The sequence below is a fragment of the Thermobia domestica genome, chromosome 11, assembly GCF_964235325.1.
Source record: "Thermobia domestica chromosome 11, izTheDome1.hap1.1, whole genome shotgun sequence".
NCBI lineage: Eukaryota > Metazoa > Arthropoda > Insecta > Zygentoma > Lepismatidae > Thermobia > Thermobia domestica.
The window spans coordinates 244,205,151-244,223,972 of NC_137464.1; the positions used below are offsets into that span (position 1 = coordinate 244,205,151).

The 18,822-nt window shown below is 32.5% G+C and overlaps 1 protein-coding gene across 3 annotated transcripts in view; it reads right to left on the reverse strand.

The window, feature by feature from the left end:
• Positions 1-8,688: 8,688 nt before the first annotated feature.
• stet (rhomboid serine protease stem cell tumor) overlaps positions 8,689-18,822 on the reverse strand; it is a 1,160,693-nt gene continuing 1,150,559 nt past the window's right edge. For all 3 annotated transcript variants that reach the window (XM_081731925.1, XM_081731927.1, XM_081731926.1), the window contains one exon: positions 8,689-15,399. In XM_081731925.1, the coding sequence (XP_081588051.1) occupies positions 15,161-15,399 (239 nt within the window). In that variant the 3' untranslated portion in view covers positions 8,689-15,160. The remainder of the gene's footprint in view (positions 15,400-18,822) is intronic.

Genomic DNA, 18,822 nt, shown 5'->3' on the forward strand with positions numbered 1-18,822 from the left:
ATTTCTTTGTTTTTATAGTAATTTATCTGAATTTTTTTACGAATCAAAGTTTTTAATGTATAAGTAAGGATTTTGCTATAATTTTGTAAAATTTCAAACATTTAAGTTAGTTTATTAATATTTAATGTTTTATATAAGAGTAATAAGTTAAGTTTGATTAATATTGAATCTTTACATGTGTTTTAAAATTTTTATTATTAGGAGGCAGTCTTATTAGCTAAGTCCTCTATTGTCTTTTATTTATGATGAGTTGAAATTGAGGTTAATCTCTGTTTAAAAGTATTACCGGTACATTCATTTAATTTTTGCTTTCCATTGTGTCCAGTGAGAATCCTTAGAAAGAGTTTCAAATTGTTTATTCTTGTTTTGACATCTCTACGTAGTAGCAGTAATAATTGTAATTATATTTTTGTGATTGTAATTTATTTTGTGAAGATTCCCATATATGGATTTACAGATATGTCTAATATGTTTCTATGATTGTATAAATTTATAAATGTATTGAAGTTAAATTTTAATGACTATATCCGTGAGCTCTTTCGCTAAATACTTTATCAGATTTTTTTTTAGTTGAATATCATTTATTTGTAAGAATTCTGATTGATTGTATTATATACCAGTAATTCTTAGCCAATAAAATTTTGATCGAAAAAGATCCATAAGGTTTGTAGATTTTATCTAACATGTATGATCTTCCTTTATCAGTTTTCCCACAAGCAAATATTAAATGATCTATTGATAAAATATCTTCCTTGCACCAACATAAGTTTGTATCTGATCTATTTATTTGATACTTTTTATTTGGCGTTAAAGCTGTGTTGAATAAAATAAAGTAGAATTACTTTATATCTGGTCCATGTGAGTAGAATGAACCATGGTTTAGATTTATTTATATCCGTGATATTCCAGTAATATTCCCTTGGTCCTATTCTATTTTCTTATTTCCCATTATCATCTTTGATTGTTTTGATTATTGTTTTAAAATTTGAGTGACTAATTTTAATTAAAGATTGTGTTTATTCGCCATTGTAGGTCTTGTTTTGTTTTGTTTTCGATTGTCGTAACAATGTAGGATAAAGCTTCAATTATTTTATTTTTGATTTTAAACTACGTCAATCCCATATGTTAGCTGTTGCTGTGCAACCTTTCCTATCTGAAAGTATCTTTTCAATCACATAAGCAATTTTTTTTTTTTTTTTTTTTTTTTTTTTTTTGCTATGCCACCCTCTTGACTTTTCGCAATTAGTTTATTGGTGAGAAGAAAGTTGACGCGTTAACATCGTCATATTAAGTGTCCAACGTAATAATGCATTTCATGTAGCACAGTATCACTCATACACAAGTAGCGGAATACAAGACAATTTATTCATTGTCCAACAGACTTGGAGGAGGAATTTGAAACTTAAAATATACAAAACGATAATCATGCCTGTAGTTCTGTATGGTTGCGAAACATGGTCACTTACTCTGAGGGAAGAACATAGACTGAAAGTATTTGAGAACAAGATCCTGAGACGAATATCCGGACCCAAGAGGAACGGGAATGGGGAATGGCGGAAACTTCATAACGAGGAACTACATAATTTATATGGTTTACCCAACATTGTTAGGGTCGTCAAGTCTAGGAGGCTTAGGTGGGCGGGTCATGTAGCTAGAATGGAAGAAAGTAGAGACGCTTTCAAAGTCTTGACTGGAAGACCAATCGGAAAACGACCATTAGGAAGACCTAGGCGAAGATGGGAGGACAATATTAAGATGGATCTCGCAGAGATTGGAATACAAAGTAGAAACTGGATGCAGTTAGCTAAGGATAGAAGTCAGTGGAGAGCTTTTGTGAACGCGGCATTGAACCTCCGGGTTCCATAGGCCATAGAGTGAGTTAGTTAGTTAGTCCAACAGACTTAATTAGATGACTGTCATGGATTTAAGTGCAACATGAGTCACGTGGTCTCATGTACAATCTGTATCCGTAGTGCATATCTTTTATTGATGTTAAGTGTAACACTCAACTGTTATTTCGTGTGTAGTATGAGATTCATCAGCTTGCAGTGATCAGTTAAGTGAAATTAGGAAGTTCTGGTAATTAGTGCTCCTAGATTTTGTTCAAATTTCCCCAAGTTTGGAGTTAGTGAGAGCCCAAATTAACATAATTCTCTTCGAACACGCATAATCTGTGCTAATGAGGACGTTTTTCGTCGGAGGCAGCGGCCAAGAGGATTTTGAGACCTGTAATTAACCTGAGTTTTTCTTCGTCTAACTTTGAGGTAAGATCTGTCTCAAAAAGAGAACCAGCACAATAGTCGAACCAGTGTTCTTCAAGGTAGAAACATGTGTTACCTTCACAAGTCTAGCTGCAAATGTGATAGTGGTAAATTCAGTTGCAAGTTTGGAATACGTGGTACTTCAGCATAGAACTAACTAACTAACTAACAAAAAAAAAAAAAAAAAAAAAAAAAAACTATTATTTCTTTGAGGTCTATTTTGTTCCTCAGTTTTTTTTTCCCCCCTGTAGATGAAAGTCAGTCCTGACCAGCTCTCTCTGGTGGCATAACTTCAGATTTTATTTCTTTTAATGTGCAGTGACAAACAAAGAACTAGGTCCACGAAACTTCATTGTCAAGCGAAATACAATTTAAGTACCTTGTTTACAATTGACTACGCCACGCAAGTAATGGTTTGTTTACTGTATATTTTCTTAGATTTCTGTAACATTAAAATGTTCTGGTAAAGATATGTAGGGCTAAATTTGCTAAGATGCATCTACATTCTGTTTTTGTGTTTTGTTTGCCACTTCTCCCCTAGGAATAACGTCATTGGCTGCTCAGCTAAGTTTTGATGAAATGAAATCTTTTCGTAAAGCTTCAACATGATGTATAAGAAGTAACAGTCTTCTGTTGTGTGAATTTGCATCTGTAAACTGCTGACAATGGTGAGCAGTATTCAAAGAACTACACCATAAATTCGTTGTAATTAACCTGCCCGGGGTTCAACACTTGGGAAGACTAAAATTTGTTTAATGGGCATAGTTTGTTGTGTGCAAATTTTACAGGTAAGTGGGAATAGTTATGCTTCATCTAGAAGGTGGTTGTTCATGTGCACATGTAAATTTAATCGTTCTCGTTCTCATAATTAACACAGTGCGACATGCAATATTTGTTGATAGTGTGGCATAATAGTGAGTTACATCCTTTAATCCGTGCTACATTGGACCCATACACATTTTTTTTTTTTTTTAAATAACTCCAGTGTTGTTGCACGTAGTCAGTCAATTCGGTGGTTTGTTGTAAATGCAGTGTCATGGATAGTGCGTAACTAACAATATACTATTTCAAGTTTGAGTATTAAATTCGCATAGTTTGAAAATCTACCACAGTTTCGCACTGTGAAACACACTATGAAACTAAACTAACTTTTTAAATATATTCTCATGGCAATAACCCTAATGAATTTTCCTTTAGCACCTTAAACCAAAATAATTTCAGTCCTTAGTGAAAATGTTCGTTCGCGCTGATAATGGATAATATGTTCCAAATATCATTAATATTTGAGATAATATTGTACAGTATATTGGCTCAGAAAAATTTTGGCAGTCAAAAAAAAAGATTTAAATAATATTCAGACTTACCTCTTTTGTAAGAAAGCTTTATTTTCTATTTACTTGGTAATTCTTCAACCTAATTTAAGTCGGGTACTTAAATTAGCTGTGGATTAATGGTATCTCTTTTATTGGCGTAAAAACTAAACCAAAATTACATTCGTGATATTCCTTTCACGACTTCCGACATGCAAGCTAACATAACCGATAACTAACACAGACTACAAAAATTCAGTCTGCTCTACTTCTTCTTCTCTTTTCTAATCAATTAGCACTGTTTACAACTGTTATCAAACAACTTAAACACATCATAAACTTATGTCCTGAAGTACGGTGAGCTTATACTTCAACAGTAAATACAACTAACATTGCCTGGGGATAATCAGAGTCCACAGACCTTCGGATTAAAAAGGAAGCCAAAATCCAGTAACTTACTATTCTAGATTTTTTTTTTTTTTTAATGTTTAAAATTGCACATTTTAAATAGGATTTTCATAGGATGTAAATCAGTAGGGTGTTAAAATTGCTGTGCACACACCTACGAAAAAGATGCTGTTAAAAAGATGTTTTTGGTTCAGATTTAGTAAAATCAGAATTATTTAAATTTGTTTAAATAACAGTATTATCGTATCTCAATGTATCCTCATTCTGCTATACCTTGCTATGGAAAGTAGTTCCATCAGTGGTCTCGTTTAATTTAATGTCTTCCTTCAGCACCAAGGATATGAGGCCTGACCCTATAGTTTAAGTGAACAAGGGCTCCCACTAGGAATCAAACTCTAGCCTCTCAAGATGAAGGCGGGAACACTAAACATTTAACCACAAGGCCTCTTGTATGTCCAAATGGTTTATGTACGTAGCTTTGGGTTGAACTCTTGGTGCCGCATAGAACTGCAAACGTAATTAGAGGATTTATTTTAATTGAGAGATAGCGATAAAATCAGAAATTAAGTCAGGAAGTAGGATGTGCTGACAATACATCACTGAACATTGACTAGCCACCATCCTTTGTGAAATGTAACGCCTAGGAGCGTATCGTCATTAGGTTTCAAGTAGTAGAGACCGGAATCCATTCCCCGCACAGCCATACTTCGCATTTGAAAGTACATTGCTATAGAATACAGAATACACTATATATTTTAAACTTAGTACAATTCTTCAGGGCGTATGACTCACTCTTTGCTCCTGATTTTCGTTTATGAAAATCACACTATTGGTTATAATGCCACGAAATTCGCTACAAACATATCTTGCTGTATGAAAAGTCACAACCAGTGTTTGAACTGGTCGCTGTTAGCTTCAATGCATGCCTCCACACAACCTCTCCAGGTTACAGAAGGTGGCCATCAATACATCTGGAGTTATGGCGTCAATTTCCTGTTCAATGCTGTCTTAAAGTTCCCTGACACTCCATGGGTCTTGCAATAGGCCCTTCCTTTCAGCATGCCCTATAGGAAGAAATCCAGTGTACGTCAGGCGATTTGATTGGCCAAAGATCTTTGTAATTGACATTCTTTTGTTGTAAATCGAAAATGAAATCTTCCTGTTTTAGATCCCACTGTAATGCCCTATAGGCTAAAGGAGATGGTGATGACGGGAATAAATAAAGCGATGGAATGAAGAAAGTAGGAGGAAACACTAGAACCCTAATACGCATACGATCCTTTGTTGCATGCTGACGTTGGAAGTGTGCTTGCGGAAACTATTTTCTGCAACTCCTTTGGTACGTCCAGCGCTTTGTTTTTCATTTCCTACTCCGTTCCTTCTGGTGGCTTAAGACGTCCTCCTACATGCATATCCAACGATTGGCATTTACAGGAAGAACCGCCCAGGCGCACGTGCATGTCCACTGAAAGACTAGAGAAATTGTGACGCCGTTTTCAATGACGTCATTATGCTTTTCATTCTTCAAGATATATCTGTAGCACATTTCTATTACATTGTAACCAACAATTTGATTTTTATAAGCGAAAATCAGGGATCAAGTTCGAGTGGAACAATCAGTATATAAACAGGTAAAAGGAAATTAAATAATAATACAGACTCCTTTTTTTTCTTAAACGTCCGTCATTTTAATAAATTAGATTCGCTATTTACATAATGCCACCACAATTCAATAATGTATGTATATACTAGGAAGGTGGCGATTAATTGTCATAACTTTCAACAAAATGGGTCTTGTGACAGATTTTTTTTTCAAATTCTTTTGACATATATGTATATATTTTTTTTAAATAATCGTCCATTGATTCGCTGCACTTTAAGAAAAAACAATACAGTGCACTATATTAATACAAAATGTGAGTGACTCATATAAATTCTGGTATGTTCTGTACATCATAGTGCAATGTGTATGTCTAGTTAGCTGTCAAAACATTACTTAAACAAAATAGAACAAATTATGATTGAAGAGCTTTAATGACTCACATTTGCAATGTTAATTTTACGTAATTTTTTAAATTACTCGTCACTAGGATGAAATACTAAAATATTATCTTATGCAAGTATTGCGATTTTCCTAGAGTTAGATGGTGGAAAGATAGTAGGTCTGTCAATACTAACTAATTAAATTAAAGAAAATGTCCGCTCCATGAATGTTCTTTTACCAACGACTTAGTAACTAATTCAGACTAATTTCAGTATAATGAAATTTTTAAGTTTTACGTTCCACAGTTATGCCGGCTAGGCTAAAGGAGACCGTCATGAGAAAAAATGAATGAAATGGTGGAATGAATAAAGTGGGAGAACCCCGAGAAAACCCACGCACACGGTGTTTGTCCACCAGAAAGCTCACTTGGCGAGAGCTGGGATCGAACCAAGGACCCCATGCCATAGAGGTGAATGCTTTACCTCCGAGCCACCGCGACAACATGAGAAACGTTACGTTTTTCCTACATCGAAGGAAACTGTGATTAATCATTATTTTTTTTTCTTAATTTGTCAAAAAAAAAAAAATCTTTTTAAGTTGGGTATGCACTTGTCTGCTGACAACTGCAGAAGATTTTAATCTAAGGTCACACAATAAATGAAATTATGATCCAGAAGAATATTTAAAAATGTGTTCAGTATGGTTACCGTTTACGTGAGTGCATACCTAATGTAAATACCACTCTTTGGGTACTTAAATTGACTTTTGCCTCACACTATGATATTATTATCCAAATTTGGTCAGTATATTTTGAATAGTCATTATACTAAACCCGATTTTATAATTGTTTCAATGACCAGTGTTGTGAGATCTGAAAATTAAACAGTAGCGTGGTTGTGCTCCAATAGTAGCGGATTTGAACTATTTGTATCCCAAACATAAAAATGAATTATAATGCAGCTATAACAACACTGTAACATAATTACATTTGCGATGTTCACGTTCCCACAGCTATGTGTAACTATTTGGCTTAAGCATTAAGTGAGAATGAAGCAACACGGTCAGTGATACTGTAACAGCACACAAAGTCAACAAAAGTCTTTGCATTGTCAAATCTGGAGATTAAAAAAGTACTAAAGCAAGAATTGAACTAGTGTCGAGCATATTGGTTTTAGTAAAACTATTCTTCATTGTGAATAGAACATTCAACAAGCGAAATTTTTATTGTATTATATAAAACTAATAATTTGTGATTTCATATATTAAAATAAGAAAGTAGCGTATTCTTAAGACTTATAGACTGCAGATAATGAAAAGTAGCCCCAAAAGTAGCATGTCGCCCAATTCGAAATTTTAGTAGCGAGGACACTTAAAAAATCGCCTAATCCCAATACTTGTAGCGCAATCTGGCAACACTGTAAACTAACAACAAAATTCTTAAACCTATCTGGTAAATACTTCGACTAGAATAAAAAAAAATATATTGGAAAAGCAATCAATCCTAACTAATAACATACGGTATGTCAAGATATTTATCAAATCTACACCAGGGCAAATACTGGATAATTATTATTGAAAAAAAAAATTACAATTTTAACATTGCAAACGTGGTCATGACAAAATAAAATTGTTTCGAATCTGCAAGTTTATCTAAACAAAATAAAAAGGAATGCTTGCATTATGTATTATTAATTAAATTATATTACCTAAGTAATATTTATTATAATAAATATATGTATATATATAAAAGTGTTTCAGTCTCCAGAGCTACAATTAACTGACAGTAGAAATATTTTTTTCAGACGATTTACTTCTTCCATTGCTTTTTATTTCAACATAAAATTAAGATTGTCAACTTCAATATAAACAATAGGAGGTTTATCTTTTTCTTTAAATCTTGATTCTTTGTAACAAAACTCAAGTTTTAGAATTCCAAAATATTTTGACGAAGTTCTTACCCAGAATAAGTAGATGATTTTTATTCTTCTAAACTCAGTACAAATTCTTCTGTACGTTGATTTTAAACAAGCAAACAAATAAAATGAAATAACTGACAGTTTTGTAGGTACATAAAAATAACACGTTATTCTTACTATCACAATTACTCAATATTAGGGATGACCAAAATTTTCCGGAATCGGGATTCCGGAATTCGGAAAATTTCCAGATTTTTTTCCGAAATCGGAATTTTCTAAATTCCGGATTTTCCGACATGGGAATTTTCGGAATTTTTTTTGAAACCCGCAATTTTTCGAATTCCGGAATTTTTCCGATTATCCTTTTCGGATTTCGGAATTGACCATCCCTACTTAATACTTAGCTTGAAAGAGAAAAAAGAGGGAAAATGTATGAATTATACATACATGTGTGTATATAAGTATAGAAATGCTGATATACGTACAAAAAAAAAAAAAAAAAAAGCCAGTCAAATTTATACGTCAGCTATCATTTTAAAGAAAAGAAAAAGAATATATTTTTAAAAAATAAGTATTTTACCACAATAATTAGAGCACTCATTAGAAAAGGATAAGTCAATTATCAGTATTCGTCAAAACACATAAATTGTCGTCTTCTGTGAATATATATTGCACAAATCGTTAAACAAAAAATGATAGAAAGTAAAAATAAATAAATAAAAGTAGTACAAAATCATTTGAAAATATACTTCTTTTTAAATAGAATGCAAGTATTTTGTAATAAAGAAACAAAATCACAATCTCTCAGGTTTTTTTTACTTAAAAACAACTGAAAGATTTACTTTAAAAAAATGTCATTTTTCTTCTATACATACATGATTTACTCCAGTGTTTGTCTAAGTTTTCTTTATAGAAAGTATAGTATTTTTTTTTTTTTTTTTTTTTTTTTTTTACGTATTCTTAATTTTGTAGCCGGATTAAAAAAGAAATCCTAACATTCGCTAAACACACACACACACACTCATACACAGTAACACGCTTGTACAACGTTCGTTTTGCACGAAAAGTAGAGACTCCTCACGGTAAATATAAGAAAGTAGAACCAAAATATAAAAAAATAGTAACTGAACACCATTTCCTAAATGCAGGGATAATAAATTTGGGTATTGAAAAGATTATATCAGGGACATTCTACAATGTAATGCATATTATCAATGAAAGGATTTCTACTCCAAGAATTTTGAACAAATTCTATTATCTTGTTTCAACTTGTAGCAACAAATATTACATTACTACTGATTTCTTTTCTGTTTAGTTAACAGAACATACAGACATCTTCAGAAATATTTCAAAATATTACAAGAGTCTGTATCGTGTTAGCTTTTATCAGGAGGGACACCCTGCTTGCAATCTGACAAAAGATATTTTACGAGTTACCACAAAAATTCAGTAGTACCAGATTTATATTCCTTATAATACATATGCGTTGCCGTTGTTTTGAGCCCTTACAACAGCAACGAATATGTACATTATTACAGTATAGTACAAACGTAGCAATTTATTGATGTCCTTGCGCTTGTGAATTTGCGACGAGGTTCTGTCACGTCGGAAAGTTGTGTTGCTGTAAGGAAACAGCTTTCATCACAAGAAATTTTAAATGATCTGACCAGTTAAAATATAATTTTCACTATACTAAAAGAAAATTGTTATCTTTAATTTACGCAAAGCTGTACTGGAAATCCCTCTATTCATTCAGAAGTTATTTGCGAAGGGTACTTTCTAGAGAACAAAGCTTTTGAACTACTTACATATCCATCAATTAGGATGCATATTATATCATTGTAACCATTATACACAGTAACTATTTATTAAAAGTGTGTGTTTCATGAATCTTAGGACAATCTTTTTTCTTCTTACTTTTTTAAGAATACAAGAAGTAAGAAATGGATTAAAGACAAAACGGTAGACTGACAAATAAATTCTTCCAAAAAAACGAAAAAAAAAGTTGTTATACGTAACAGAAACTAGTAAAAATATATAAATATGTACACTTCTAAATTGTCTATTTATATATATTATAAACACTACCTTAAAACAAAGGGGCAACATTTCTTTCTTTTAATGCCTGAGCTTTCCTTGGGTTTTTTATTATTTGGAATAGATATAAATACCGGTATTATCACCCCAAACCAAGACTTTGGTATATTTACAGGACTTAATTAAAAAAAAAAAAAAAAAATAAAATAAAATAAAATAAAATTGCACATGTAAATGCCAGCTGATATCAAGAAGCCATAGACCTACAGATAATCTTGAAATTTCTTAGGAAAAATAACTGTTTGAGAGAGAAAATGGTCAATGCAGTTCGTATTAATAGTTTTCCAAATCTATATTATACAGGATGAACTTGAAAGATGTGCACAAATTCCGGATTCATGACATCAAAAGAAGACAAAAAGTTCTCTTGCATGTTGTCGAATTCCGCGTTGTGTATGCTGCGTACACGAATTTTCCAAAACAACTTTTATTAAATAAATACAAAATTGGTTTCAAGAGGAGACTGGAAACATGTTTATAACTTAAAATGGTAAGAGTTCTAGAGATAGTCAAATATACGGATAATGGATAATAAATTATCCACTGTCCGTTTTCGAAGAGACAGATAACACAGATAATGGATTACTTCACTCGCGGGAAATTTCTTTCCGATATATTGTAGAGATATTACAACTTCTTGAAATCTATAGTCTTATATGAAAATAACATACTAAAGTCTTGGATTGACGTACTAGTTTAGCATGAACATATTCTTCTCTGTGTGTACAGAATATGGAATTGGAACACAACCAGGAGTGCAGTTTTTATTTCTATACTGGCAGTAGTACATAGCACGTTAATAATAAAATAACATATGACAGTCTCATATGAAACATGGTAATGGCATTTTTTGTAGAGTACAATGTTTTGTGACCCATAATGTTAATATATATTTTTTTCCAACGAGGAATTATGCCATTCAATTAAACTGCCACACATCAATGAGGTAATTCAATATGGAAATCTTTCTACCGAGGGGGGAAAAAAGAAACAACACACAATAGATTATAGATAGATATATATAGGAACATTCTCTCAACGCTAAGCTTAGTATGCTAGTAAGAGAATGTTAGTAACATTCTTATGTACTAATATTATTTATAAATACCACATCAGCCTTTTCTATCAGTTTTTTTTGTAATCCTATCAATAGTTTTCTTAATTGTAGAAATGGTTTTAACGAAAAAAAGACATTAAAATTTTGCCCTTTTACATAAGCCTGTGTTCAAGTTTTACTAACTGAAAATAAAATATACATATTATGCTATTATAACTTCAGTGACCACGGAACATTGATGTGTTTTACAGAAAGTATTTCTATGCAGAATGGTTTACTCTTTAAAAACTAGCGTCAAGTTTAATGTAAATATTTTCAGACGATATTTAATGAACACAAAATTTCGCAGTACTTTAAGAAAAATTAAATTCTGTAAATAGAGGGTATCCCACATAAAACCGGTACGACTCTCTGTCTATCTGCCTTTCGCGCAAAAGACATTTTACATTACTTCATATGTAAATATCTCAAGTTACAGACTTACAAAGCATGTGATAATATATTATTACAACGTATAAACTTCCTGTGTAAAACTTTCCGGTTTATAACAACTGCTGCACGTAGCAGCCACCAGCATCAACATCCAAGCATCGCTGCGCTCGTGATAACATATTCTGAGAAACACGTTGTAATTCTATAGTCCTCTATTTCTTATACAGACCTTGAAGTGTACTGGTTGTGGGAGATTTGATACCCGAGTATTTCGCAACAAACGTTTTTTTTCAATCTCTTTAACGGAGCCTGTCTTTATATAAAAATCCACAATATCAATTTAGCATTTAATTGCCAACTGCACCATTTCTCCACAACATTTTCACGACAATTACTTTTAAACTGTCGAACTCAACTCAATTCAACAATATTTCAGTGTAGCCAACTGTATTAACCTGATAACGAATGGAATCAACACTCATTTATATATGAACACCAAAACGAAAGTGAGGCGTGCCGGTTTTAAGTGGGACACCCTATATATTTGAACTTGAATTTCTGAATTTCCGAACTCGTACTCTTAACAATAAAAAATAACTACCCAGTTCATACATGTTCTTCAGTGAATAACTTTAAAACAAATGAAGTAATTTCAGTGTTGTTGGTTTTGACTTAAAGAGAGAATAATTTTCTAAAAACATCGCAAACCGTCCTACAATTAGTTCATTTGTTCCAAAGCTATTAACAATAACATATAGATATAAAATATATTTTAACCAGTGATTAAACAAAGTAATCTCCCAATTAAAGCAACTTTGGCCATCAAGTATTGTTTTGTTTATATTTCATTGGAACAAGTACATTGGAACAAGGTAACCAATACTAATAATGAAAAATATTTTTAGCATTTCTTTTTTTCCAAATTCAATATATTGAAATTTGTTTCGAATTTTTTATAAGAACTTGTTACGTATCTCAACAAACAATACCACCAAAAACCATTTCCTGGCTACAAATTAAAGAATGTACATAATTACTATCGTATTGACTTGATATAACGTGTCCTAATAAATAACATAACCTTATACAGGGCTAGCATAAATGACTCATTCATTTTGAAAAGGCTATATTTTCAAAAGTATTACACGCACACACATGAAAGACATATGAAAAGAACCATAAACCCACCAAGTTTGTACGCCCTCTACAAATGTTCACCAATACGTGCCCCTTTGGTGACACGACACACGTCCAGACGTTACTCGAGCTCATTCCATATATTTTGTAGCATAGTTCTGTCAATTGTCTGCACTGCAGCACTAATGCATTCTTTGAGCTCGACTAAGGATTGCGGTAGTGGTGGTACATAAACAAGGTCCTTAACGTACCCGCACAGGAAGAAATCGCAGGGCATTAAATTAGGAGATCTGGGAAGCCAGATGCTTTTCCCTTTACACAAACAACTATTGTCCTTGAATTGTCGATACCACCGCAAAATGCTTTGTTTACATGACGGTTCTTTTCCACGCTCTCTTGCACAGCTATAACAGACGAACATCTGGCATATTCAAGCACACAAAAACCTTTTTTCTTGCTTTCCCTCGATTTTTGACAGGTACTAAGCTCGTACTGTCACACTGCACACTGCCACACCCAATCGGAAAGATGATGGACTCGTGCTGCCAGACAGTACAAACTTCATTCTTTTCATATATCTTTTATGTGTGTACGTAATAGTTGTGAAAATATAGCCTTTTCAAAAATGAATGAATCATTTATGCTAAACCTGTATTTCTGAATGTTTTACAAGGCTTGGTTGTAAGATAGCCTCATATTTATGAACTTGACATGTTACAGAATTTCTATAAGGGAGTTGGTTTTAGTTACATGGTACAAATACCTTAAAGTAAAACTAAGTAAATATGTTTGAGCATATTTAATTAAGCATAACATAGTAATTATAGTAATTAGGTTGAGATTATGCACATGAAACCGGTACTATTTTCAGAAGAAGGTGAGAAAGGAGCCAATACAGTATTACAGAGATGGATGTAACACAAACTTAAAAATATGTTCATAATCCATATATATTACTTGTATATTCTTGTAGTGTAACTTTTTAAATTTGATTCTTCACTTAGTAGAATAGGCATTGCATTTTTATAATGAACATTAGGAAATTCTTGAATTATTATGTCCATGAACATTTTAGACTAGCAAATATTATGAACCATTCTGCACCGAAAAAACAAACTGAATTTAATACAGCGTACATATTTAGCTCTATAAGATTTGTGTACCAATCACCAATTATGAACCAAACTTAAATATGTATGCGCACACAATATAAATAATGGTGTAAAACCTTCTACAAAGGAATTCAAGTGGGGAATAAGAAAGAAAATTCTCTAACAGGTATGTGTAAATTTCTCTATAGCTAAAATAATCTTCTATGGGATATTCTTCCATATATGCAAGATTTTTCTTTGTCACATAATTTGTTACAATATACATATAGATAAAGCATTAATGCTGTTTCTGTTTCTTAATTAACACTAGTCACTTTTTTAATTAATATTAGCTTATTAGGTATATTATTAAACGATTCAGAAAGTATTAACATGTTACTAAAACATTATATATATATATAAACATTCATACATTCGCACACAAGCATACCCATCGCGATAACACAAACTCACACAGACGCACAAAACACATAATTTCTCTTTGGTATCTATTTACTGACAAGAAACAAAAGAAACACGATTACAATATAATATTTTTTTTTTTTTCTCAAATAACAACTCAAGCAAACTATGCTGCCTGATACCACAGCTTTTCTCTGGTTTTGTCCTCTTATGTTTGTTATTGTAGTTATTTTTACCAACAATATTAACAATGCTAGTGGTTACCTTACTTCTTTCCACCGAAATAAAAAAAAAAAAGTTACTTTATCATTCATTACGATTTAATAGTAATTAATTCTCTTTACAATAGTGATAATAATAATGATTATTATTATTATTATTATTATTATTAAGCATATTTCATGACTAGCTTCAATATAAGCAAAAAGTTTTTTTTTTTTTAAAAAAAAAAAAGTGGCGAAAACATGCTGAATTATTTGTCGCAAACACAAAAGCACGTACAAATAAGTCTTTTTTTTTTCTACCTCTGGGTTTTCCTTTTGTTGTTTCGTGTTGGAAGGGGGGAAAGCCTTCTTGTGGTGGTAGAAAAGGCCACTGTGATATGTTGGTAGCACTGAATACAAGGAAGAATAACAAATGATTTCTTCTTGTCTTCTCGAATAGTCGTTCAGTCTTTGGTATATCGGGGGAGGTTTTTTTTTTCTTTCTTATTTCCGCAAAGAAGAAAAAAAAAGTTCTTCAAAATTTGTTCATGGGATTTCACTAGTTCTGTCCACTGGGCAGAAAGCATGTATATATGCATATTTATATATTAATATGTACACTCTTTCGACACACATACACGCGCAAACACTCGAAAGTTCTTGAGTGACAAAAACTAGGATAAGATTGAAGTTTGTTTTTTTTTTAAAAAAAAAAAAATCAGCAGACCATAGATGATACACTGTTCTGTCGCATTCACTAGACGAGTAGATGTATATATTTTAGCAATATATATATATAAATATTTTCCTAGCTTTCAAGTCACTCATACAATCTGTTTTATCATGGATAAGGATTAAATACGTTAAACAATATTGCAAATATGGTGCAGGCAGCATAAACACCTAGAGCAACCCACCACATGAGTTGTTCGTGGAGTTTCTGTTCGAAGTTCTTCAGCACCAGGAGACCAATAGTGAGGCCTGCAAGTGCACCAGTTAAATGCGCCACATACGACACTGGAGGACCCATCTGTTCTGCTGCGTACCTATCGTAGATAGCAAACCCCACATCTGCACTGGCTGAAAAAAAAAGAAAATATCTATATTACTACATAATTCTGTTGGTATTATAATCAGAAAGTTTGCAAATTCTATTTGCTAATTTAACGGACAAGTACACAACAGTTTACTGCAGAACAAACAAATCTTCAAGCCGGTTCGACGTACACGTGTACGGACTCTCATAGTGCTTCTAAAGGTGGTTCGGCATACACGGATACGTCCCGTGCAGTAGTGATGAAATAATGCATATTCTACCATCTGTTATTTTCCCACATGAACGAAAATGCATGTCACTCTAAAATAGATTGCAATGTGCTGTCATCTGTTGGGTTTCCAAACTGTACCACACGAAGTTGGACTTCTAAACTAACAGGAAAACAAAACAGAAGTAGTATTTTGTAAGTGCATCATGTAAGTTTTTTTTTTTTTTTTTTTTTAAATTTTTATAATTATTTCCGTTATTACAGTACAAATGCTATTACTTATATAGATTTGCGTAGTGTGAAGTTTCATTTACAAGTCCTACAATTTTCATTGTAATTGAGCAATTAGTTTTTAAGATATGATCCATTTTGTGACATTGTGTAAAAATTGCTGTTTTGGTTATTTAAAATTACCGCCTCTCGCAGCGCCTGATGGGTATTTAACTCCCGGCTCGAAGGGTTAAAGAGTAATACCTATTTTTAAGGTTAACTTAAAAGAAGGGCTAATAATCAAACGACGTGCCTTCTATCTTTTCAATATATGTTGTAATGTGCAACAATATTCAAAATAATTTAATCACATTCAACATACGGATATTCAAACTTTGTCTAAAGAGAAATTAAAGAAATATCAGAGTTTTTTCTTTCATTCACTGTTGAGAGGTTTCATTATTGCGGGCATGTTTCTGAACAGTAAAATTAAGTGCCCTTACACACCTCTTAATATCATCAATGTACAGTCAGCAGAAAAAAATCTGCAACATGACCATATAAGTTTATTGCGACAGCCTAACAGCGCAGGGAATCAATATAACATCTAAGTGGCACGAATCACGCCAGGAGAAACCTCGACGTCCTCCCCTGCACACTTATTTTGGAGCAGAAGATTTCGTTGTTTCACAAACTTACATGCTCATGTTGCAGGTTTTTTGCTGCGGACTGTACAAATTTCTGTATATGTTACTAATCCTAGATTCATGTCAACTGATACCACATTCTACACAATTAGAAAATTGAGTAATATGATAGCTTGGTGCTTTAATCGTACCAACCTGTAGGATACGATTTGCAGAGGTGTAATGGATAAGCGCGTGATGCTCAGAATCGCTCGTGAACCGAAAGCTTAGGTATATCCGAAAATGGAGGCCATTTAGTATCTTCCCCAAATCCATTGACAGCTCCGGAGCCGGTACTGTGACTTATAAGTGAGCCATTGTAAACGATCTCATTTAAGTATATACACACCATCACTGACGCACCTGGTCCTTGCGGACGCATCCTCTTGCTAACGGTCGAGCCCTCCTGTTGTGTTACTGCCCTGACTCAGCTAACATTCGTGCTTTTTAGTGATCTCCTATCACAAGCTGGTTCGTGGTTCATACCATACATCCACATTGTATTTATATTCATGACCACATCACAGTTACAAATAACAAACCTGCATCACTAACAAGTGAGCCAGAGTCACTATCAAGTGATTTGGGGGAGAAACTAAATAACATCTGCGACCTAGTTTGTACCATCATAATAAAAGTTACATGCATGGACGTATTTTTTAATACTGCCTCGAAATTTATATTTTTATGAAACGTTAGTTTTAATTAGCGTCTTAATGTCCCATACAAGATCTATTTATAATGAATAATATCGAAACCAAATATTTTTCAAAGCTTTTGTCACTTTTTTTTAATAATAATAATACCTTACTTATGACAGCAACGTATTATTTTAAAGTAATATTGAAATTGCAGAACTGATATGCAGGAAACTACCTGATCTAAATACAGGGTGGCCCAAAAGTTGGTATACAGTCCCGTACTGTTCAACTCATTGATTTTTATATCATTTCTTATTGTTATCCATCAGGTAGACTTAGTTTCTTTATTGTTTGTTCTTAATGTCACTTTACTTATGTCTTAAGCTCGGAACAGCCGAAGCAAATAAACCTATAAGCTAGAATGTTATACTTGATCAATCCTGGGATGTATACCTACTTTTGTGCCACCCTGTATAGTTACGTAATAGTAAATACCAATTTTCATTACTTAAAACATGCAACTAGGACGAGGAGGAAAACTTAGTATCGAACTGCAAAGTTATCATTATCTTCATTTTACAGAATGGATAAACCGAGAATTTTACACATCGTGTATTTTATGTAGCAACTAAGTTTTTTTTTTTTTTCTTTCTTTCGATGTGCCGACAAAGAGGTAGGAGTGCCTCGAAACTGTTCGCAGATTTTGTCTTTTGGATGTTTTAAGGTACAAAAAAAACTTTTATTTACTCCTAGTAGATATGCATCTCATCGTACGAAATGATTAGTAATCATATCATAAAGTACTTTTCTACAGAAAATTTCATTACTCAGTGTTAGGTAACAGTCTAACTTCTTTTTAGTAATCATATGTCATTTTGTAACATTTCATTACCTAGCACAGGTAGAACAAATGAATTATGTTTCTGAATAAAGAAATAAAATATTTGTCTTCTTATTAAAAAGGAAAAATAATATAAGCTTAGTCTTCGTTTTCTAAATAGATACTTATGTAGTTATGATATTTCGTTTAACATCTGCGAAAATGCTCATAAAAGTAAAAGCAATCGTAAAAATAATTGTGGGAATTGGGATTGTCATCATGTTTTCCTAACATTTTCCATCGTTATTCTTACGCTTTTATTTTCATCCTTTTAAGTGTCATTATGTCACTAATCTGAATTAACATTTCCCTTCTTTACACCTTACATGTTTTATTTTTATTCTATTATGTGGTGCGATTATGTCATTACCTTCCCTAAAATTATTTTCTTTACCTTTATTATACATGTTCTTTTATTTTTTTCTTTTATGTTGCAACTGTGGTTATGTCATTACTCTTCCCTAAAGTTTCTTTTCTTTATCTTTGCATGTTCTATTTTTACCCTTTTAGGTGTCAAGTGTGACTATGGCATAATATTTCTCTAAAATCTTCTCTTTTACCTTTACATGTTCTTTTCTTTTTTCTTAGATATTTTTATAAAAAGGCCTTGTGTCCATCTTAATCGTAGACAGCCTTGTAAGAAAGTTATGTTTAATTTATGTTTTTTTTTTTTTTTTTTTTTTTTTTTTAAATATCCTCAAGTGTGATTATGACATTTCCGTAAAATCTCTTTTACCTTTACATGTTCTTTTATTTATTTATTTATTATCCTTTTATGTGTCAAGTGTGATTATGTCATATTTCCCTAAAATCTTCTCTTT